Source organism: Rhinatrema bivittatum, chromosome 7 (assembly GCF_901001135.1).
Source record: "Rhinatrema bivittatum chromosome 7, aRhiBiv1.1, whole genome shotgun sequence".
Classification (NCBI taxonomy): domain Eukaryota; kingdom Metazoa; phylum Chordata; class Amphibia; order Gymnophiona; family Rhinatrematidae; genus Rhinatrema; species Rhinatrema bivittatum.
Window position 1 is genome coordinate 121040362 of NC_042621.1, and position 24460 is coordinate 121064821.

At 45.4% G+C, this 24460-nt stretch overlaps 1 protein-coding gene across 1 annotated transcript in view; it reads right to left on the bottom strand.

Annotated features, from left to right (window-relative positions):
* Window positions 1-660: 660 nt before the first annotated feature.
* NPFFR1 (neuropeptide FF receptor 1) overlaps window positions 661-24460 on the bottom strand; it is a 214434-nt gene continuing 190634 nt past the window's right edge. Inside the window, exon 8 of the mRNA XM_029610687.1 lies at window positions 661-2819. Coding sequence (XP_029466547.1) covers window positions 1940-2819 — 880 coding nt within the window. The 3' untranslated portion in view covers window positions 661-1939. The remainder of the gene's footprint in view (window positions 2820-24460) is intronic.

Here is a 24460-nt window from a genome sequence, read left to right on the forward strand (position 1 = left end):
GGAAAAGGGACCCAAGCGATGAAATATAGAAGGCAGGCCAAAGAAGATTAGGGGAAGAAGCTTGCCATGGAGGAGAGAAATAACAATACAAGTTTCTTTTTTTCCCAGTATAGCAAAAGTAAGAGACCAGTTAGAAAGTTGTTGGCCCACTGGATGACCAAGGTGTCGAGAGGATTATCAAAGATGATAGGGCCATAGCAGATAAGCTGAATGAGTGTTTTTTGCTGGTCTTCCGTCAGGGAGGATGTTGGGATGATTCCTAAACCAGAGACCCTTCCTTAGGGGCGATGCCTCTGAAGTGCTAAAAAAAAAAGTCACTGCTGAGTGGAAGAAGTGATAAGAATTATAGACAGGCTAAACAGTAACCCCAGGGTTGTAAAAGAACTAAATCTAGAAATTGCAGACACATTTACATGACAGAGGTCTAGAAGGTGAACAATGGGACTCCAGGTTTTTGGAAGGGCTCCAGGGGGGAACTGGGAAATTATAGACCTGTAAGCCTGACAGCATTTGATAATAAATGCAGTGTACTGTATGTAATTTTGATAGCAAACAATTGAAGAATAGGTATATACTGCTACCATCACTGATACAGTATGCCCAGGCTTTCCCCCATTAACTGAGTCATACTAAAATTATCTAATGTAATTAAGTGCTTTATTTAGATTATTCACCTTTCCTTAATTTCAATCGTTTGGGCCCTTTGTTCTTAACATCTTTGTACACAGCACTCTCTATAAATGGTACTTTATTTTGCAGAAAAAATGTAGTTAAAAGGACTTGCAAAAATGTCATTTTCCTCGCATTTATCTGCTTTCTAAACAAAGGTGGCAGCTATAAATGCTCCATGCCTGACCACTACAGCTTCCCACTGAACAGCTGAAAATCAGAGGCTAAAAAGTGCATAGTCTTTCCTTCCTTCCTTCCTTTCTCTCTGCATGGTTTACATTTAATTGAGAAAATATGTACTACTAGTTGCATTTTTCTGCAAATAAGTGGCAATGTATCTGTTAATGGAAAATCCTATTTTCTTATGGATTCCTGCCTCCAAAGGACTCCGGTTTCACTGAGCTTATTTGATCATGTCCCTTCAACTTGATAGGAAGATAATACAAAATAAATAAATAACATGCAAAAGGTCAGTTTCCCTGGTTTTAGGCACCTAATTTTGCCCCTTCGAGAAATTTCTTAGAGCCCAGCTCCTAAAATGTAGGCGCCTATTCTCACTCAGCTCTAAAATTTAGATACCTAAAACGTGAGCAGAGCCAGGGCAGGGAAAGAAAGTTAGGAGCTCAGTGCTAATGGCTAGCACTGGGCACCCAACTTAAATGCCTACATTTAGAGGCTTGAACAGCTGGCCCAAAATCATGCGCCTCAATTTTAGGCCTAACAGAGCCGTAATTAGGCACCTAAAACCGAGGTGCCTAATTTTGGCTGATACTTTGCCAAACAATAGGCACCTAAAATGGAAGTACCTGGTTCAGGTGCTTAGCATCCTTTGAATATCAGCCTGATACTACTGTGCATTATTACAGTCAATATCGCGAAACCAGGGGAAAGGAACAGTTGCACACAAATCATCCTTCATAATAAGTGTGGTGTTTCCTTAAGCTGAAAATCTCTCTCCCTAGTAGAAGGTATTTAATAAGTTGAGATTCTCAGTTTTTCTCAACATGTGAATTCCCAAGTCAGAATCTGGACCAGTTCTTGTTACTTTTATGCATGGCTACCAACAGTTATCCTGCAAAAAAACAAAAAAATGTGAGTATACATTTCACTGAGCATTGAAAAACTTGAACAGAAACATATTTCTTTTGTTTTTTTCCTTCTTCTTTTATGAGTAACTAAACTGAGTAGTTCACTAATTGATCAAATTAGCTGGTGATTAGTGTCATCTTGGTATAGGTAAATTGACATGTAAATGCACATGAGATTAATTTTAGATATCCCATGCTGGGATGCTGACATTGCCTTTGTTGTCCAAGTCCTCCACCATTAGTCCATGGTGAGCCACTTTTCCAGTCCTCAAGGAGAAGAGACCAGATTTTGTGGGATTGTTCTGGCCCGAATCAGAGGCAGGCATCAAATCACTAGGCTGCACTTCTATAAAAATACGGTTGCGTACTCCGAAAAGCATTCCACTATTGTTTCTCTCAGAGTAAGTTACTCTGTGCTCCCTTCTTGTGGAGCAGAACTGGACTTTAAAGGCCTCCTGAAACCCCCTTCGGAAGTTTTCATTGAAATATCCATATATAATGGGGTTGACACTACTGTTAAAGAAGGCCAGCCAGTGTGCGAAGGGAAAAATATAAACAGTGATCAGATTAAGTTGATGGTCACTAAGTTTCCCATAGTCAGTCAACAGCATGAGAGTCCAGAGGGGAAGCCAGGAGAGTGTAAAGAAAAGCGCTACAATGATCAACATGTTGATGACCTTGACCTTCCTCTTTGAAACCCGTCTCCCTTCATTTTCTTCTGACTGTGATCCCCGGATAGGTGCAGAGGACTTGAAAAGTTTGAAGGCGATCCGTGCATACATGATGACAATCAAAGTGAGTGGAGCAAGGTAGATGTGGGAAAACAAGACCGTTGTGTAGACTTTGCGCATTTCCTTATCTGGCCAGGCTTCCCAGCAAGAATAGAGTGGGTAGGAATTATTGTAATCATCCACCATGAAATGAAACTCCTCTCTGGTCAGTGTTAGTGTGACAGCTGAGGGACACATGATGATCAGAGCCAGAACCCAAATGACAAATATGGTAATGATGGCTTTCCTCAGGGTCAGCTTCTGTCGGAAAGGATACACAATGCAACGAAACCTGGGAGAAAGTCACAGAGAGAAGAGAAACAAGTAAACAAATGTCACTCAGGTGCTAATGAAAATGATGATTGTCTTACTGAAGAAATGATCACACTCCTACCTTTACAAAAAGAAACCAGAACCAAGAACTGAACATAAGTATGACTGCTAACTAGCAGATCATTTAGCTGTCCCATTGTTGTGAATTTTCAAAGGGAAATTGTGCAGGTAGTTTTCATTTAAAAATTGCTGATATTGTTTTACTATCTCACATTCCTCCTGAGAACTACCCTACTAATCTCATCTTTGGTAATCATGTTATTACCATTAAACTCCAGGCTCGTGATTTAGGTGTTATAATAGATTCATCACCATCACTTTGTCCACACATTAACTCTGTGGTGCAGTCTTCATAATTGCAAACTCTTGACCATGCCAACTTTTGTAGGGTGATCCAAGCTATGATACATCCATCCATTGACTATTGCAATGGTCTACCCCAATCTCACTTAAAAGTATTACAACTCTTCTAAAATTCTGCTGCACGTTTAATCTCTAATGTCTCCTCTCATGATCATATAACGCCTGTCTTAGAATGGAGAATGTTGTTTAAAATTCTTTCCTTCATTTTTCTGAACATATTTATTGGTTTTCTTTAAAACAAAGAGTCATGTAACAAATCACAAAACAGTAAACTGAATCTATAAGCTATATACACATATAACATAACATTAATATCCATCCCACTGTTTTGTCAGTATTTCCCTCCCCTGCCCCACTGCAATCCATCTCAGAATGCTCAAGTGCAGAATTCAATTCTCAGTTTATAATATTTATTTTATTTATTTAAAATCTTTTATATACCGGTATTAGTGGGGACATCATACCGGTTCACAATTAAACAGCAGAAATGAAATTACATGATAACATGGGAGCGTAACTTGGAGGGGGGATAAATTGAGAACAGCATGGAAGGAATAGTTAAAACAACAAGAGGTAACTCAGTAGAGACTTAAGTAGAGGCTTAATGTGCAGTGTCTTGGGGAAGCAGACCAGGAGGGCGTAAGTGAACGAGGTCCCATTCTGGGTAGGCACGTTTAAATTTGCAGGACTATGGCTTACTGATGTTGATGGATAAAACTGAGGTAATATTTATATTACATTATCCCTTTTTAATGAAAATAACTAGTCAGAACCAGCATGTTTTTGATAAATTTATAATCTCATTTCACCAGCAACATCCATTTCACTGGCAACCCTTAACTCACAAGTCAAAATCTGCCAAAGCTAGTTACACAGGTCATCACAGAGATAACTTCTTCAGCACTTACTTCTTTAACATGATGGAGAGAAGGGGAAACATAGAAACATATAGAAACATAGAAATGATGGCAGGAGAAAACCAAATGGCCCATCCAGTCTGCCCAGCAAGCTTTCACACTTATTTTTCTCATACTTATCTGTTACTCTGACTGCTGAGGTCAGGGCCCTTATTGATAACTTTTTGGTTCTAATTTCTTTCCACCCCCACCATTGATGTAGAGAGCAGTGCTGGAGCTGCATCAATGTGAAGTATCAAGCCTAAATGGTTAGGGGTAGTAACCGCTGCAATAAGCAAGCTACTCCCATGCCTATTTGTTTACCCAGCCTGCGCAATTTAGTCCTTGTTGGCTGATGTCTGAATATAGATACTCTTTTCTTCATTCCCTCCTGCCATTGCAGCAGTGAGCTGTGCTGTATATGTATTCAAAGTGAAGTATCAGGCTTGATTGGTTCAGGGTAGTAACCGCCGCAACAAGCAAGCTACTCCCATGTTTATTTGTTTTTCCAGCCTGTGCGATTTAGTCCTTGTTGGTTGTTTGAATATAAATCCTCTTTTCTTCGTTCCCCCCTGCCATTGAAGCAGAGAGCTGCTTGGATATGCAATGAAAGTGAAGCATCAGGCTAATTTGAAAGTGAAGTATCAGGCAGGCTGCCAGCTCTCTGATGGCTCTATTTTCCTTCTAGGGGCACAAATAAAAATTCAGATCTATTGGTTGATCAGTAAACATGGTTTGTTCTCCCAGCATAACCACAGGGGCCAGGTTCTTGTTAAAATGCAGAAGCCCTCTTCTCCCACAAAATCCTATGCAAGAGATCAAAGGAAAAAAGGCACACACACTGAGTCTCACCCTTTATGGGCCTGATTTTCAGTTATTAATCACATAAAACATAATTTTGTGTGTATAAATGGCTGTAATAAAATAATCTGGAGCTTGGTGCATGTAAAAGTATGCATATAACCTAATTTCATGAATATTTTTATGTGTACTTGCAATACATATGCCTATTGCCTGGTCTTATTTAGATACTTTTTTATTTTCATAACTGTACAGATAAGTTCACTTGCAAAAATTGCATCCTGAGACGAGCAGCTATAACTTTTTGCTGGTGATTTTGTGCATGGTGAAGGGCTTTTACCTGGGCATCTTCAAAGCAAAGCAAACGTGTGGGCATAAGTTAGCTTTGGAAAAGAGAACATTACATGCAGATTTTATCCCTACCGCTACCAACACAACCGCCAACATAACCGTTGCTAAAAGTGACTTTACCGTTTAGTCTATCTCCACAGCTTAGCAACTAGAGCGGATTGCTCATTGGTGGTAGAGGCAACCTGTACAGATCATCGTTTCCCAACTGGTGTGCCGCGGCTGCAGTCTTATTTCCCGTTTCCCCCTTGGCCTGCAGAATGTCCTCCTGCCAGCAGGAGGCGTCGGAGAGCAGTGCTTATCGGCAGCTGCTCCTGCTTTCCCTCTGCTGGCTCTCCCCTGAAACGGAAAATGCGCGGGCTCCGAAGGCTTGTGAGACCTCCTGGCCCCGTGCAGTTCAGACTGCAGAGGGAGGCTGGCACAGGAGGAAGAAGCAGCCCTTGGTAAGCCTGCTCCCAGACATTTGCTGTTCAGGGATTGGGGGAGAAGTGGGAAAAGGGACAGATGAAATGTGCCACAGTGTGTGGGGGAGAGGGAAGGGGAGGAGATGATGCCAGGGGGGGTGAGGGAGAGTGACAGAGGCAGAGGGAAGGAGAAGATGTCAGTGAGAGGAGGAAGGTGGTGATGGGGGTTGAAGGGAGAGGGAAGGTGATGATGTGAGTGGGTGGGGAAGAGGTGGTTATGCCTGGGCATGGGGGAAGGGATGGAGAGAGAGGGAAGGTGATTATGAATGCCAGGGGGTGGGGGAGAAGAATGGAGGGATGATGAATGCCAGGAAGTGAGGACAATGGCAAGTGATGCCAGGGTTGAAGGGAAAGGGAACAGAAGGTGATTGGTAATGGGGACTGGAGGAAGAGGGTCAAGAAAGTGATGATGCTAGGGGGTGAGAGAAAGGGGTGAAGGCAGAGGGAAGGAGATGATGGTGGGAGAGGGAAGGTAATGATGCGAGGGGGTGGGAAAGAGGTGGTGGAAGGTAATGATGCCTGGGGAGAGGGGAGAGGGGAGAGGGAAGGGAAGGAGATGATGCCAAGGGGTGAGGAAGAGGGATGGAGGCAGAGGGAAGGAGAATATGTCAGTGAGAAGAGGAAGGTGATGATGGGGGGTGAAGGGAGAGGGAAGGTGATGATGTGAGTGGGTGGGGAAGAGGTGGTTATGCCTGGGCATGGGGGAAGGGATGGAGAGAGTGGGAAGGTTGATTATGTTGCCAGGGGGTGGGAGAGAGGAATGGAGGGAGAGGGAATTGATAATGATGATGCCAGAGGTGGTGAGGAGGGAGAGAGAAGATGATGCTGATGCCAGGGGGTGGGGAGAGGGATAGAAGGAAAGGGAAGGTAGTGATGATGATGATGATGATAGGGGTGTGGCAGTGGAGAGGGAAGGTGATGATGCCAGGAAGTGAGGGAGAGGGAAAGAGATGATAATACAAGGGAGGGAAAAGAGATGGTGGGAGAGGGAAGGTGGTGATGATGATGCCAGGGGGGGTCGGGGTTAGGGAAGGTTGAAGATGATGATGCCAGGGGAGATGCATGATAATGATGCTGGGGGAAGAGGGAAGGGAGAAGGTTGTGATGTCAAGGGGTAGGAGGTGAGGGAAGAGAAGAGAAGAAAAAATGATGATGGAGAAGTGGGTGGTGTGCCACAACGAAGTGAGCCCTGTGCTACATGTGACGTGTCACGAAACAAAAAAGATTGGGAGCCACTGTTATAGGTGAAGGTTAAGGTTGGCTTCTATTTACATCGAACTCTCTCACGTGTTACATGCGACTCACACTACCAAAATGTGGGTCATAATGTGAAGGTACAAATGGTCAGATGCTGACCATAACATTAAGCTGTAAATCTTCACTTACACACTGACAGTTTACTCATTGGCTTCTAACACATTCCTATAAAACATATTACAACATCCTGAATATAGGCTGACAGCTATTAGTTCCCTAACATTCAGCAGCACATTAATAAATATTCTAAAACATCCACATCTTTATAACTATTTTTACCTGGACTTATAATTATTCAAAAGATCTATACCACTAAGCATATAATTTAGAGGTGGGTGTACAACAAAAGCAGCACCTAATTTAAACCTTTGAAAAGCTGTCTCTTCTAATTGACTAAAAAGCCTAACCTTTCAAAAATACTTAAATCTATTCATATTAGTAAAATGAAGGTCAAGTTTATGCATCGAGGCAGATATTTGTTTTATCTGTATGTGTATCCACTGTCTACTAGGTGCACAATGGTTGGTTAGAGCTGCCTCTAACCACAATGCACAGGCGTCTTCCATCTTAAAGGAACCCAAATGCTGGGTAATGGATTCAGTCCACACTTTGAACTGGTGGTTCCAATAATAACAAACATATTAAAAGCAACACAGAGGTGCTCAAGTAGGTCCACAGTCTTCCACAGTAAAGAATGCAGATAGCCAGTAGCAAAATAAAATGCATTGGCAGTACTACAAACTCCTCAGCATAGGGAATTCATCTCTGACAAAAAAATCCAGCACTGTTCATCTGAGAAAAATTAGTCACTTAATTCTGAAGGTGAGATACTCTTTCGGATAGTACTAGAAAGACTAGGGGGCACTCCATGAAGTTAGCATGGGGCACATTTAAAACTAATCGGAGAAAGTTCTTTTTTACTCAACACACAATTAAACTCTGGAATTTGTTGCCAGAGGATGTGGTTAGTGCAGAGGCTGTGTTCTTTAGTGGTGGTCTCACAGATGCCTCCTAGGGGCTCTTCCAAAAGAAGCTAGGCTTTAAGCCTTGGAATAGAGTATACAATTTATTGCCTGCATAGAAAAATATGTCTCCCTGGGTTTCTGTACCAGGGAGGCCAACATATACTAATCAGGCTAAAAACCAGGCAAAAGTCTAAGCAAAAAGATGGAAGAAAAACGTGCTTGCATTCATGGCAAGTTTCATCTTTTATACCAGTAGATGTCACTCTATGTCTTCATGCAGGTTTAAATGTACACATATCACATTACACCATTTACAGTTGAAAATAGTGCATATTCCATTAATTTCTATGGGTAGTAGTTAAGTATAGTTTATGTAGAGGTTAAGCAGTGGAAATATTAGTGGCATATAGACCAGAACTGGGACCTGGACCAAACGGCTGCTCTACAGGGAAAAGGAGGAGTCTATGTGCTAAGAAATGTATGGGAACCAAATCAAGGACTTCTGGTTAACAGCAGGGCGCTGCATGAAGGAAACATAATGTGAAGATGCATAAAAGAAGGTAATGATAGCGTCAGACAAATTGTAGTCTTTCTCTGGATGCAACTAAAATGGCAGTGAGCCAAATACCTTTTTTTTTTTTTTTATATCTGCAGACCAAAAGCCATAAAGTATATACTTATCTATCTACTCTCTCAACTAATACCCTTCCCTTAAATATTCTTTACCGCATTCTATTATTCCTCTCTACTTTATATACCACTCTGTCTTTTTACTAATCTTTTACCTTCAACCCTTACTTTATCTTTGCCCCTCTCTACTCATTCCTTTTACCTGTTTATCTGTTTTTAACCTCTGATTTTGCCCTCTATATATTTGTATATAACCCATTCCTTCCTGACCCTCCTTTTTTTGACCCTTCCTTTCCCTCCCCATTTCATTTATCTCCCCTCCCCACTTTCCCCCTTAGATTACTTTTTGATTTTAGATTAAGTTATGCTGCTATAGTTATCTATATTATATTGTTTTACATTATCTTTTTATTAGCTAAATAATTCGTTCTTGTTACTGTTTTATATTGTTTAATGTAATTTAGAATTCATCTATTATTATCCTGTTATATGTACACGCATTTGCGTATTTTTGTTCCTTGTACACCGACGTGATATCTTTGATGAGCGGCGGTATAGAAAAACCATTAAATAAATAAATAAATAAATAAATATGAAAAATATTTTGAATCATGGAATTTTCATAGGATGCGATGCTTTATATTGGACAAATACTTCTCTCCTTACAGATGTTTTTAAGTGTGTGTTTGCCGATGAAGACGTAACAAATGTTTCAGGCCAGAAGTCTGCGATTCAAATATGGGACGCTCGTTGCACCCCTTTCAAAATGGAGTCTCAGCCCAACAGAAGACTAGGATCTTATGGAGGAACAGAGCCCAGCATACCAGAGAGACTAGATCACCCGCCATGGGAAGGGGGGATCTGCAAGTGCAGCACCCATTGGCTGTATTTACATAGTGAGTTTCTTTTTTAAGAAGCCTTGAGAGAAGGGCATAGAGCAGTGATGGCTAACCTATGACACGCGTGTCAGAGGTGACACGCCGAGCCGTTTTTGCTGACACGCGTAGCGTTTCGGAACTATCGATTTTTTTTTTTTTTTTTAATCAGCTGTGCCGAGCCTTTTTTTTTTTCGGCTGCGCCAACCCTTTAAAATTAGTTTTTTAGTATCCCTCCAGCCCCCCCCCAATGCCCCAGGGCGCAGGGAGGCGCATGCGGCGCAGTGACAGGCAGATAGGCAGGGCTGTGGTGAGGCTCACTTCACCACAGCCCAAAGAAAAAGATCGTGTTGAACGCGCTGATGCTCCTCCTCCTTCCTGCCTGTGCGGCCCCGGAAGTAAAGGTTGCCGGAGCCGCGTGGGCAGGAAGGAGAGAAGCATCAGTGCGTGCAGAAGAGGAGCAGCGCTGGCACTTACGGGCCGCCGCGAATCTCAAATCGCAGCGGCCCGAGAAGAGGAAGAAGCCCGGTAGCAGGGCCGCTGCAGAGCCCATCCTGCGCGACCCGCGAAGAGGAGGCCCAGAGGTGAGAGAGAGGCTGAGGGTCTGTGTGTGTGTGTGTGCGTGTATGAGATGAGTTGAGAGATTGTGTGTGAGAGTGAGGACCTGAATGTTTGCAGAGACTGCATGTGCTTGAGCAAGACAGCATGTGGGAGTGAAAGAAAGCCTGTGTGTGTGAGAGTCAGACAGCATGTGCCAGTGAGAGCCTGGTGTGTGTGTGTGTGAGAGAGAAATGCATGTGAGAATGAGAACCTGACTGTGTGTTTGAGGGAAGAAGATGAAGAGAAAAGAAACAGAAAAAAAGACAATATAAAAGGAATTGGCAAAAAAAAAAAAAATAAGAAAGGGAAGGTGGAAAAAAAAAAAAAGCCTGTGACCAATCAATTAGAAAACTAAGATCAGACAGCAAAGGTTAAAAAAATATATATATTTTTAGTGATTGGCACATGTTATCTTTGGGAATGTGCAAGAATAGTAACATCCCCAATAGTCATGTGGCAGCAGTGACAGTGGCAGCAGAGGAATGAGAGAGGTTCCGAGGTTGCTGGCAAAAGAGAGGGGGGTCTGCCTTTAGTGTGTGCATGTGAATGAATGGGACTCTGCCTGGGGGTGTATGTGTGTGAATGCATAGGTGCCTGCCTGGGGGTCTGTGTATGTGTGTGAATGCATAGGTGCCTGCCTGGAGGTCTGTGTGTGTGAGAATGAATTGGTGCCTGCCTGGAGGATGGAGCGGGAGTGGTGTGAAAATGAATGGGAGCCTGCCTGGGTGTGTGTGTTTGTGTGTATGTGAGGGAGCCAGTGAGTGTGAGAGCATGAGTGTGTATGAGAAAATCCAGGGGAGTAAGAGTTTGTGTGGGAGGGGGGGTGGGGGGTGGAGGGGGGAGAGAGTGTTTTAATTGAAGATTTAGCCGACGAAATTCAGCAACAAAAAAGTCACTAAGCAGGCAAGGTAAAGAATTATTTGTTTTTGCTTTATTAATAAATACAGTACATATATTAAAATTATAACTTGTTATTAATTAGAGCTACAAATATCACAATTATGGATTTTTTCTAGAAGTGACACACCACCCGAGTTATGCTCGGTTTTTTTATGAATTTTGACACACTGAGCTCAAAAGGTTGGCCATCACTGGCATAGAGTGTGCTCAGCTGGACGCTATTCCTTTACAGCGGCCATGCTTAAGGGCAATAAACCTGCTTAGTAGTTGGAGAAACCGCACATGGAGTAAATGCCGATTGCCAGCAAGACCCCTGGAGGAGTCGGCAAACTTGTGCTAGCAACAGGATAGCTGTAGGCCAGAGGCCAGTGGAAATCCTGAGTGGGCTGCAGGACTCAGGCTGTGGAAACTTTCATTTCAGATGGAGTACTGGATGCTTTACTAGTGAGCCAGAAGAAGATTACTTCAGGAATTAGACCCCTGGAAAGAAAGAAAGTTACAAGTAACAAAAAGGTCTGAGTTCTTAAGGAGAGGAACTGGGCAAATAGAGAATTCTGTTTGTTTTCCTGTTACAAAAAAAAAAAAATTCAGAAAGATTATTCTAGAAAAATGGTCATTTGCATTCTTTTAATAAATACTTGATTTAATATTATTATTTTCGTGGTCACAAGAAACAGTTTTCGCCCTCTCTCTGTCTCTGTTTTTTCTTGAGAAATTGGCAAGTGGCTACCAAAAAGAAAATGAAAACAATCCCAGACCCTGAATTGAACTGGGAGTACCTGCTACCCAGGTGACAAACTCTAAAAGGACACCCTCTGGGGCAGTTCCATAATATGAATCCAAAGCATATATTTTGTTTCTTTGTAAGCCATCGCTGTTTTGGATCTTTTCTTGGTTAAGCAGGTCCTTACTAGTGATGTGTGTTTCTTCACAGCACATAGAGGAGGATGTTAGAAAGGAGGTGTAGGGTATTTTCTGATGCTCCACATTTGGGAGGTGTCTAGGGTAGAGGAGATCTAATATGATGAAGTAGTCCAGATGTTTCTGTGTTCTTTCTTCTCAGGCAGTTCAGGACTCAAGCTCTGGTTATCTGGAGCTGCAGAAAAGGACAAGCGCTTGCAGCAGCTGTGAGGAGCTCAGTTATGAAAACCAACGTCAAGTTTACTGGCGTCAGTCTTCATAACTCTGCAGTCTGCTGAGTTTATTTTATTTTTTTACTTTAAAAAAGAAGTACAGAAAAGCTGTTTTTTCTGCTTTTCTGTACTTTTTTCAGTGCGCTCAGCTATTAATGCCTGCTCCAGGCAGGTGTTAATACCTGAGCGACAAATGTGCGTCTGAGACGCACATTTATCTTTTTGCATTTGGAGTGAATGATTAATAGCCTCATTCACATGCATTTGCATGTGATGAGCGCTAACTCATTCACTCCGTGTCGATGCACGTTAAATAGGCGCTAATACTCCTATTGCATTAGGGGGTGGATTAGCGCCTATTTATCCCACGTCTGACTGCGGGTTATACAGTGGGGAGTTCCAGCAAATATTTGAACTGGAAATACCTACAGTACCTGAATGTAAACCGATGTGATCTCTCGATCGAATGTCGGTATATATAAAAAAATAATAAATACACTTTGGAGTACTGCAAGGTCCAATAGGTGTTGTGGTCTACAATTAGAGAGGTTCTGCACCCAGGCGAGAGGTGGCAGGAATTTCTTCTGCAATATATGTTATGTGGATGCTCAGAGGAGAAACTATGAGAGAGAGAGAGGATCTCTTTCTTGTGCAGGGAAACTGCCCTGCATTGTTTGCAAAAGAGAAGGAGGGATCTCTAAATGTAATAAGGCGATAACAAAGGGAGCCTGTAGCCTGGGAATTTCTCTGGTCTAAAGAATGGGGAGGGGTGGCGGTAAATAGGAATAAAGGAAGGCTTTGCTACTAAGTTGGTGATCTGCTAATTGATGAACAGTGAATTTTGTTACTATTTGGAATTAGATTTCTGCTATGGATGCCACCAGCAGAAAGCATTTATTTTCCTGCAACATTGCCATTTCAGATATACCTCAGTACAATTTTTTTTTTTTTTTAAACCCAGTAACCTGTGTGGCTTTGTGGTTTGTTACTGAAAGTGCACAAGAAGTCCAAAGCCTAACGGCCGGATTGTAAAAGGCCTGCATGTGTAAATCCCGGGGTTTACGCGAGTGGCCGGGCCCCTTTGATTTCAAAAGAGGCGCGTAAAGCCTGGTATGTGCACAAGTGCTGGTCCTCGTCAAAGGGGCCGGGGGGGGGGGTCAGGGGGGGGACGGAGGCCAGCCGGGACAGCGTGCATCGGCAGCCGGCCGACGCATGTAAATTACTTCTGATCCCGAGGAGCAGCAAGTAATGAAATAAAAATAAATTCAGGGCAGTTAGGTAGTTTTAGGGGCTGGGGAGGAGAGGGGAAGGGGAAGGAAGGTTGAGCAGGGGGTTAAGGAAGTTCCCTCCCAGCCTGCTCCTTATTTGGAGTGGACTGGGAGGGAACAGGGAAAGGCCCAATTGCGTCGCCGAGCGGAGTTTGCAAAAGTACACCCCCCCCCCCCCCAACGCGTGCGTGGAATATAAAATCTGGCATGCATGGTTATTAAATCTACCCCTAAGGTCTTAGGATCAAGTCTACCCCCTGTTGGGGGAAACCGGGAGCTTCACAGAGTACACGGATGTTCCCACAGATCCCAGCTAAAGGAAGCTGGAGCAGGGGATTGCACTTTGTATTTCCTTTTCCCTGTGATTACGTAAAGCTAAGCCGGCTTTTACTAAATTTTGATAAATTTGAATCTCAGCAGTCTTCCTCAAGCGATGAGGATGCACAAACTTACAAATTAAAAGGAAATTGTTAGATCACACACAGTTGATGCAAAGAAAGGTCTAGTACAGACTAAAAAGGGGGATCCACGTATGCCAACTTCAGTAGAAATACTAAAGATTGCTGGGGAAGGAGAACTGAAATCTACCTCCTCTAGTGGAGTAGAATATGGCAGTGAAGAAGCTTGCGCTGCTGCCGCCTGCTGCGGAACCTTTTCAGTGGGGGGGGGGGGGGCAGTGTATGAAGGAGAAGCTTGCGCTGCTGCTGGCTGTGCTGTACCTTTTCTAGTGGTGGTGGGGGGGCAGTGTATGAAGGAGAAGCTTGCGCTGCATTGCTGCTGCACTGCCTGTGCTGTATGTACCTTTTTCAGTGGTGGGGGGGGGGGGGCAGTGTATGAAGGAGAAGCTGCTGCTGTGCGCTGCTGCTGGCGCTGTTGCTGTGCCCTTTTCAGTGGTGGGGGGGGGGGGGGAAGTGTATGAAGGAGAAGCTTGCGCTGCTGCTGCCTGTGCTGTACCTTTTCAGTGGTGGGGGGGGGGGGAAGTGTATGAAGGAGAAGCTTGCGCTGCTGCTGCCTGTGCTGTACCGTTTCAGTGGTGGGGGGGGGGGGGCAGTGTATGAAGGAGAAGCTTGCGCTGCTGCTGCCTGTGCTGTACCTTTTCAGTGGTGGGGGGGGGGGCAGTGTATGAAGGAGAAGCTTGCGCTGCTGCTGCTGTGCTGTACCTTTTCAGTGGTGGGGGGGCAGTGTATGAAGGAGAAGCTTGCGCTGCTGCTGTCTGTGCTGTACCTTTTCAGTGGTGGTGGGGGGGCAGTGTATGAAGGAGAAGCTTGCGCTGCTGCTGCTGCCTGTGCTGTACCTTTTCAGTGGGGGGGGGGCAGTGTATGAAGGAGAAGCTTGCGCTGCTGCTGCTGTGCTGTACCTTTTCAGTGGTGGGGGGGGGGCAGTGTATGAAGGAGAAGCTTGCGCTGCTGCTGCCTGTGCTGTACCTTTTCAGTGGTGGGGGGGGGGGAGTGTATGAAGGAGAAGCTTGCGCTGCTGCTGCCTGTGCTGTACCTTTTCAGTGGTGGGGGGGGGGAGCAGTGTATGAAGGAAGAAGCTTGCGCTGCTGCTGCCTGGCTGTACCTTTTCAGTGGTGGGGGGGGGGAAGTGTAGAAGGAGAAGCTTGCGCTGCTGCTGCCTGTGCTGTACCTTTTCAGTGGTGGGGGGGGGGGGAAGTGTATGAAGGAGAAGCTTGCGCTGCTGCTGCCTGTGCTGTACCTTTTCAGTGGGGGGGGGGGTGTATGAAGGAGAAGCTTGCGCTGCTGCTGCTGTGTGCTGGCTGCTGCTGCCTGTGCTGTACCTTTTCAGTGGTGGGGGGGGGGTGTATGAAGGAGAAGCTTGCGCTGCTGCTGCCTGTGCTGTACCTTTTCAGTGGTGGGGGGGCAGTGTATGAAGGAGAAGCTTGCGCTGCTGCTGCCTGTGCTGTACCTTTTCAGTGGGGGGGGGAGTGTATGAAGGAGAAGCTTGCGCTGCTGCTGCCTGTGCTGTACCTTTCAGTGGTGGGGGGGGGGTGTCAGGTGTATGAAGGAGAAGCTTGCGCTGCTGCTGCTGTGCTGTACCTTTTCAGTGGTGGGGGGGGCAGTGTATGAAGGAGAAGCTTGCGCTGCTGCTGCCTGTGCTGTACCTTTTCAGTGGTGGGGGGGGGGGAGTGTATGAAGGAGAAGCTTGCGCTGCTGCTGCCTGTGCTGCACCTTTTCAGTGGTGGGGGGGGGCAGTGTATGAAGGAGAAGCTTGCGCTGCTGCTGCCTGTGCTGTACCTTTTCAGTGGTGGTGGGGGGGCAGTGTATGAGAAAGCTTGCGCTGCTGCTGCCTGTGCTGCACCTTTTCAGTGGTGGTGGGGGGGGCAGTGTATGAAGGAGAAGCTTGCGCTGCTGCTGCCTGTGCTGTACCTTTTCAGTGGTGGTGGGGGGGCAGTGTATGAAGGAGAAGCTTGCGCTGCTGTGCCTGTGCTGCCCTTTCAGTGGTGGGGGGGGGCAGTGTATGAAGGAGAAGCTTGCGCTGCTGCTGCCTGTGCTGCACCTTTTCAGTGGTGGTGGGGGGGGCAGTGTATGAAGGAGAAGCTTGCGCTGCTGCTGCCTGTGCTGTACCTCTTCAGTGGTGGGGGGGGCAGTGTATGAAGGAGAAGCTTGCGCTGCTGCTGCTGTGCTGCACCTTTTCAGTGGTGGGGGGGGGGCAGTGTATGAAGGAGAAGCTTGCGCTGCTGCTGCCTGTGCTGCACCTTTTCAGTGGTGGTGGGGGGGCAGTGTAGTGTTGAAGGAGAAGCTTGCGCTGCTGCTGCCTGTGCTACCTTTTCAGTGGTGGTGGGGGGGAAGTGTATGAAGGAGAAGCTTGCGCTGCTGCTGCCTGTGCTGCACCTTTCAGTGGTGGTGGGGGGGCAGTGTATGAAGGAGAAGCTTGCGCTGCTGCTGCCTGTGCTGTACCTTTTCAGTGGGGGGGGGGCAGTGTATGAAGGAGAAGCTTGCACTGGCTGCCTGTGCTGCACCTTTTCAGTGGTGGTGGGGGGGCAGTATATGAAGGAGAAGCTTGCGCTGCTGCTGCCTGTGCTGTACCTTTTCAGTGGGGGGGGGGGGCAGGGGGGGCAGTGTATGAAGAGGAAGCTTGCGCTGCTGCCGCCTGTGCTGCACCTTTTCAGTGGTGGTGGGGGGGCAGTGTATGAAGGAGAAGCTTGCGCTGCTGCTGCCTGTGCTGTACCTTTTCAGTGGGGCGGGGGGCAGTGTATGAAGGAGAAGCTTGCACTGCTGCTGCCTGTGCTGCACCTTTTCAGTGGTGGGGGGGGTGGGGGGCAGTGTATGAAGGAGAAGCTTGCGCTGCTGCTGCCTGTGCTGCACCTTTTCAGTGGGGGGGGGCAGTGTATGAAGGAGAAGCTTGCGCTGCTGCTGCCTGTGCTGCACCTTTTCAGTGGTGGTGGGGGGGGGGGACGTGTATGAAGGGAAGCTTGCGCTGCTGCTGCCTGTGCTGTACCTTTTCAGTGGTGGGGGGGGGGGCAGTGTATGAAGGAGAAGCTTGCGCTGCTGCTGCCTGTGCTGTACCTTTCAGTGGTGGGGGGGGGGCAGTGTATGAAGGAGAAGCTTGCGCTGCTGTTGCCTGTGCTGTACCTTTTCAGAGGTGGGGGGGCAGTGTATGAAGGAGAAGCTTGCGCTGCTGCTGCCTGTGCTGTACCTTTTCAGTGGTGGGGGGGGGGCAGTGTATGAAGGAGAAGCTTGCGCTGCTGCTGCCTGTGCTGTACCTTTTCAGTGGTGGGGGGGGGGGCAGTGTATGAAGAGAAGCTTGCGCTGCTGCCGCCTGTGCTGCACCTTTTCAGTGGTGGGGGGGGGGGCAGTGTATGAAGAGGAAGCTTGCGCTGCTGCCGCCTGTGCTGCACCTTTTCAGTGGTGGGGGGGGGGCAGTGTATGAAGGAGAAGCTTGCGCTGCTGCTGCCTGTGCTGTACCTTTCAGTGGGGGGGGGCAGTGTATGAAGGAGAAGCTTGCACTGCTGCTGCCTGTGCTGCACCTTTTCAGTGGTGGTGGGGGGCAGTGTATGAAGGAGAAGCTTGCGTGCTGCTGCCTGTGCTGTACCTTTTCAGTGGTGGGGGGGGGCAGTGTATGAAGGAGAAGCTTGCGCTGCTGCTGCCTGTGCTGTACCTTTTCAGTGGGGGGGGGGCAGTGTATGAAGGAGAAGCTTGCATTGCTGTGGCTTGTGCTACCCTTGTTCTGTGGAGAGGTAAGGGGGCCAATGCAATAAATCAGTATGGAAAACAGGCACTCAGTGTTGAGCGCCCGCTCTAACACGCACCCAGCACCTCTCCTGGGCATGCGAGTGAATATTTAAATGAGGCGTCGGGCTGCCAAGGAGGAGCTAGGGAGAAATGTGCGGCCCTTGCGCCTCTTTGGCAGAAGGCACCCAGGAGAGGTTGCTGTCAGCGGATTAAGAAAACGGACTTTCAATTTTAGAACGACCATTTTCCTAACCTGTGCATAGCCGTGGGTTATGAAAAGGGACGCTCATTAATTGAACTTCCCTTTTCCTAACCTGACCTCCGGCACACTTTTTTTTTTTTTTTATACCTTTTGGTTCCTCCGACTTAATATCACCACAGTATTAAGCTGGAGCTTGTACATAAAAGCAGTAGTTTCTGCTTTTCTGTACTCTTTTTTTGGGCTGTTCAGAAATGAACGCCTGCTCTGGGCAGGGATTCATTTCTGAGCGTAAAAATGTGTGGGTCGGGCGCAGATTGTTTTTTTGGATCTGGGGAGAACAGCTAATGCCTCTGTATCGCTCCATGGTGCGACCTCATCTTGAGTATTGTGTTCATTTCTGGTTATCGCATCTCAAGAAAGATATAGCAGAATTAGAAAAGATACTGAGAAGGATGACCAAAATGATGAAGGGGATGGAGCATCTCCCCTATGAAGAAAGGCTAAAGAGGTTAGGATTCTTCAGCTTGGAGAAGAGACGGCTGAGGGGGGATATGATAGAGGTCTATAAAATGAGTGGAATTGAATGAGAAAATGATAATCAGTTGTTTACTCTTTCGAAAAGTACAAAGACCAGGGGACACACAATGATATTAATGGGTAATACATTTAAAACTAATAAGAGAAAATATTTTTTTACTCAACGGATAATTAAGCTCTGGAATTCATTGCCAGAGTATGTGGTGAAAGCTATTACTATAGCTGCATTTAAAAAAGGTTTGGACAATTTCCTGGAGGTAAAGTCCATTAACAATTTTTATGGGAGAGTTGCAGAAATCCATTTCTTATTCCTGGGATAAGCAGCATGGAATCTATCTACCCCTTGGGATCCTGCCAGGTACTTGTGACCTGGCTTGGCCACTGTTGGAAACAGGATACTGAGCTTGATGGACCTTTGTATGACCCAGTATGGCAGCCTTATGTTCCTTATGTAAACCGATGCTCCATTTTAGCACAAAAGCATCAGGAACTAAAATGTATCTCCTTGGATGCATGGAACAGAACTTTTCCAACCTTACTGTTGTCCTATGATGTGAATAGGTCAATTACCTGTGTTCCCCAGTGGCCAAATAAGTGGTCCATGACCTCTTGATCCAAAGACCACTTGTGTGTATGCAGCAGCCTACTGAGGTGATCCACTAAGGCAGTGGTTCTCAACCTTTTTTCGGTCGGGACACACCTGACAGATGGTTCTCACATGTGTGACACATTGAACATGTGACTGTCACGGGGCAAAATGTAAATATACATTCTGCATCCTCAGGAACCACGTCGACCCCCAAAAATGGGTGCAGAGCAGAACAAGGGCATTACCCGTACAGCTCACCATACAAAAAAAGATATTCTGGATCTGATGACATCTCAGTAAAAGCAAAACAAATTCTTTACTGGCAGGCACAATACCCCTCCTTATGAAAAGACAGTAATTTACCACTACAAATATTTAACCAGGCCCTAAACACTAATACCCCTCCTATTAGGAAAACAGAGCAAGCCAAGCTGCTATGGATAGATACCCACTTAGAAATAATTGTAAAACCATACTAATAAATGTTACAAAACAGCTGATGAACAGAATAACATCCAACAATTAAAAACTCATAAAAATTATTAAAATTGACCAAATATCTATAAAATATTTCAAAACAGCAGACACATCACATAATATCCAATAATTCAAATGACAGTCAATCAAGAAAAATAAACTTAAAAAGCCGTCTTTACTCTCCCTCTCCAGCAACTCTCCTACTTCTTTCCCTTGCAGGCCAATAGCACTCACCAGAAGCAGCAGTGGCTGCTGAAGCTCTGTCCTCACAGTCCTCTTTCTTAGGGCCCACAACCAGTCACAACCAGTCTCTATCTCACTCAGACTAGTAACATCCCTAACTAGTATCTCTTCCTCATACACACACCAGTCACCTCCCTGACCAGCCTCTGTCTCTCTCTCTCTCTCTCTCACACACACACACACACACGTCACCTCCCTGACAGTCTCTGTCTCTCTCACACACAGACACACACACACACCTGTCACCTCCCTGACCAGTCTGTCTCTCTCACACAGACACCAGTCACTTTGCTGACCAGTCTCTGTCTCACGCACAGTCACCTTCCTGACCAGTACACACACCAGTCATCTTCCTGACCAGTCTGTCTCTCTCTCACAGAAACACATCACCTCTGACCGATCTCTCTCTCAATCACACACATGCTCTGCCACTTACATACAAGTTCTCAATCACACACAAATGCTCTTGCTCCCATTCTACCACAACCCACAAAACTGCCACTCATGCACCCATTCAACCACACACACACAAAGCTGCCACTCACGCACCCAGGCACTCATTCTACCACACACATGAAGCTGCCACTCACCACCCAGGCACTCATTCTACCACACACACGAAGCTGCCACTCACCACCGAGGCACCCATTCTACCACACACATGAAGCTGCCACTCACCACCCAGGCACTCATTCTATCAAACACACGAAGCTGCCACTCACGCACCCAAGCACCCATTCTACCACACACACACACACAAAGCTGCCACTCACGCACCCAGGCACCCATTCTACCACACACACATACAAGCTCACATGGAGCCTCTTCTTATTGTTTAGCCTAATAAGCCTGGCTTCCGCTTATCAGCCACCGCTGGCCTGACCTCTGGCGGCATGCAACGTCTCTCCAGCCACCACTGGCCTGGCCTCTGGCGGTGTGCAGGGTCTCTCCGCTCTTTGGCCCCGCAGGCCTGGCCTCTGGCGATGGCGCACAGTGTCTCTCCATTCTTCGGCCCCGCTGGCCTGGCCTCCGGTGGCGGCGCACAGATCTTTCCACTCTTCAGCCCCGTCCCTGGGGAGAAGGGAATCACAAACGGGGCAGTGGGACACTGGGAGCCGCAACACCTGCCAGTGCTTGGCGACACACCGGTTGAGAACCTCTGCACTAAGGTATCTTTGATTCTGAGAAGCCAGGTCGCTTGGAATGGTAGCTCCACAATCATATTTGGAGGGACTTCTGGCAGAGAGCATATGAGTCTTGTACAAAATACTCTTGGTTTCAAGGCACAAAAGATTTATTAATCTTTACTTCTTGAGGATCACCATAACACCGAGTGGTTTACTTGGTTAACATAACTTTTCTACCACTTAACACTTAACATAAATAATCATCGGTCCCTTTGAGTCAATAATATACTCTCCAAATCAATTTTTTTTGCTTTTTTTGAATTGCTCATAAAACTTTTACTTCCCAATTATGTGCTTGCAATCGATTTTGTGCTCACTCATGCTTCATAATTTGCCTGACATGACACCATGTTTCGAGGATACTGTTTCAGGGACTTAATCACAATTTGAAATGCCAGGTACTGAGTGAAGCTCTAATCCTAGCAAAGAAACAAAACTTCACTCAATTTTTTAACCAAAATATTCAAAGTGGAACTACCCAGATATTTAAAAATGGAGGAAAAGACCTCAGAGCCTCATGTTTGTTCTACCAAGAACATATAACATGTACGAGTCATTGGTCTTAAAAACCTCCAACCACCATGCTTTAATGAATTTCAAAAATTTTTTTTTCTTTTTGTATTAACTTTTTTCTTTTTAATTTTGATATTGCTAAAAACCGATGAAAACCATACTCAATTTCAGTAATGCAAACATTTTTCATCCATATGTTCAAATTGTGAATCGCTTGTTATTGAAAACGCTGAATTATTCAACTTAGCTGTGTTGATTCATTGTGTTTACTCAGTGATGTGGTGATAGAGCCAAAAAGTTGTTACAACAAGAAATGAGATGGATTTTTAAATTAAAAAGCTCTTCACCAAGTGGCTTAAATTTGGACATTGACTGGTTTCCGTTTTATTAGTTGTTGAAAAAAGAATGTTTTGCAACTATTGATGGATACTGACAAGGGCACAAGGTATGTTTATTGTCCATAAACATATATCAAATATTTTCAACGAATCAAGGGCATTATTCTTAAAAATGTTCAAATTGATTGGTCAATGCTTGACATAAAAGATGGACGCATGCGCTAGCGTTTGCTCTTTAAAATCGACATTAGCAGTGAGAGACCGCATGAAGAAAACTTCCAGATGTTGGATTAAATGTATTTATGTTCTCAGTTTAATTGGAATTTTGAAAGTATTTGCAAGAGATGTTGTTCATGTTTTCAATTTTGTATTTTATAGTGACTGCCTTGAGACAGCCTTTTCGGCGAAACATTGGCTGATGTTGGCAAATACAACTGAGTAAACCCAATGAATCAACACAGCTAAGTTGAATAATTCAGTGTTTTCAATAGCAAGTGATTCACAATTTGAACAACATATGGATGAAAAATTTTTGCATTACTGAAATTGAGTATGATTTTCATCGGTTTTTAGCAATATCAAAATTAAAAAGAAAAAAGTTAATACAAAAAGAAAAAAAATGTTTGAAATTCATTAAAGCATGATGGTTGGAGGTTTTTAAGACTGATGATTACATTTACCTCGTACATGTTACATGTTCTTGGTAGAACAAACATGAGGCTCTGAGGTCTTTTCCTCCATTTTTAAATATCTGGGTAGTTCCAGCTCTTATATGCATATCCATGTATGTACCCAATGTTGTGCTGACGATACCGTGAAATCACAATTAAAAAGTTCAATCAGTAAGTACGGTCCACTCTGTCTTCTTGTTCAATCCAAATGGGGCCACTGTGCTCATACAGAAGATCCAGGCTTGCTCCTTATGTGCCAAATTGAGAGAACACATGAGCTCATGCCTCCCTATTTGTTTATGTAGAACATGGCTACTTGGTTGTCCATCTGGCTTAAGAGTTTCTTGCCCAAGAGAAGGTGAGAAAAAGCCTTAAATCATAATGGATGGCAGGCATCTCCAGAAGGTTGATTTATAGAGCACTCTCACATAAGGACCATGATCGCTGGGTCCACATAGCTCAGGTATGTGCCCCCCCCCCCCCCACACACACACCCTTTGGTGGAGGCTTTGGTGGGAAAGGTCACTTGATGTGCTGGGACACAAAGTGAGAGATCCACCTTTAGACTTTCCAGGTCTAGAGAGATGCTGTCATCTCTGGAGTCACAGAGATTTGATGGAATAACAGTTGATAGAGCTGATCCCATTGGCTTCAGAGGGCCCACTAAAGGCCCTGCATGTGCAGATGAGTAGGAGGACCCACAAGTACTGCTGCAGCCATATGTCTGAGACTGCTGCTAAGTCTTTGGCTGGTACGAACTAATGTTGGAAGGGTGGCAACCCCCTGGTCAGCCACTAGATGGCTCTAGGTCCCTGCCCATAGAAAAATTACAGCTTGGAAAGAAAAGCCAGTCCTAGGCAGCCACTCCTCTTGAGGCTGGCTGTGATTGGTGGTCTCAGTCTACTTGGTGCAGGTGGGGGCTAGGATAGGAGCAGGTGTGGTCAGTTTTAGCTTGCATCCGAGGAGTGAGGAGCTATTTTTGTTTTCCCCTTGTGTTGAGTGAGGCCTACTTATCCCTGCTTATCAAACTTTTTTGTTTGCTAAGGAGATCTTTAGCAGTGCACTCCCTGCTTGTAAGAGTCTGCCCTCCTTTTGAGAGAGATTTATAAGAGTTTTTTGCTCATTTGACGTGGACTGGGGTGAAACCTTATACCCTTTGCTGAAGGCCAATTTCTTGCTCCTGGCGCAGGCGTTAATAGCTGAGCCCACTGAAAAAAAAGTACAGAAAAGCAGAAAAAAACTGCTTTTCTGTACTTTTTTAAAAGTAAAAAAAAAAAAGAAAAAAAAAAATCTCTGCCGGCCGCTTTGAAGACCGACGCCGATATGCTCGGTGTCGGTTTTCATAACCGGTCGGCTGCAGTAATGAAAACCGACGCAGATAAACCCGCCATCGGTTTTCATAACTGGCTGACTGCAGTTATGAAAACCGACGCCGAGTTTATCGGCATCGGTATCCATTATCGGCAGACCACCGGTAACCGCAGGGGTCGCGTTAACAAGAAGGCGCTAGCAAGAAGGCGTTAGCAAGAAGGTGACCCTAGCGCCTCCTTGCTAGCGCGACCCCCTAATTTATTATTAAACTAAACTATTAAACTAATTCTTTCTCTCTTAATTGTCCTGAATTGTACACCCTGTTGATTGTAACTTCCTTTCTTCTAGTTAAATGGTTTCCCCTGGTTCTACTGTAAACCGGTATGATAAGACTTTGTCTTGAGCATCGGTGTATTAAAAGAATTTAAATAATAAATAATAAAAAATTTGCGTATTGCATGGCCTCCCCTTGCGGGCGCTATGTGTGCGTTAAGAAAGCAGGCGCTGAAAAGTCAGTGCCCACTTTCCGCGAATAATATTGCATCGGCCCCTTAGTGAAGGAGTGATAAGCTCCATCCCAGGAACCTGAGAGGCAGGACACATATCCAGAGAAAGAGAAGCACCTGTAATGTTACCTTTCAGATTGATTATTGGACATTGATTTTGCTTTTGAGAATCAGTAAATTTATTTTGAACACCCACAACTGTGTCCAGCCTGTCTGTCCCTACATCACTGCATCACAAGGGTCACGAGAAATATATATGTACTAGGAGGAATTCACTTCACCACCAGGGCCATAAACATCATCCCCCCCACCTCAGAAAGAACTCACACCTTGGGAAGTAACCGGAGAGGGGAG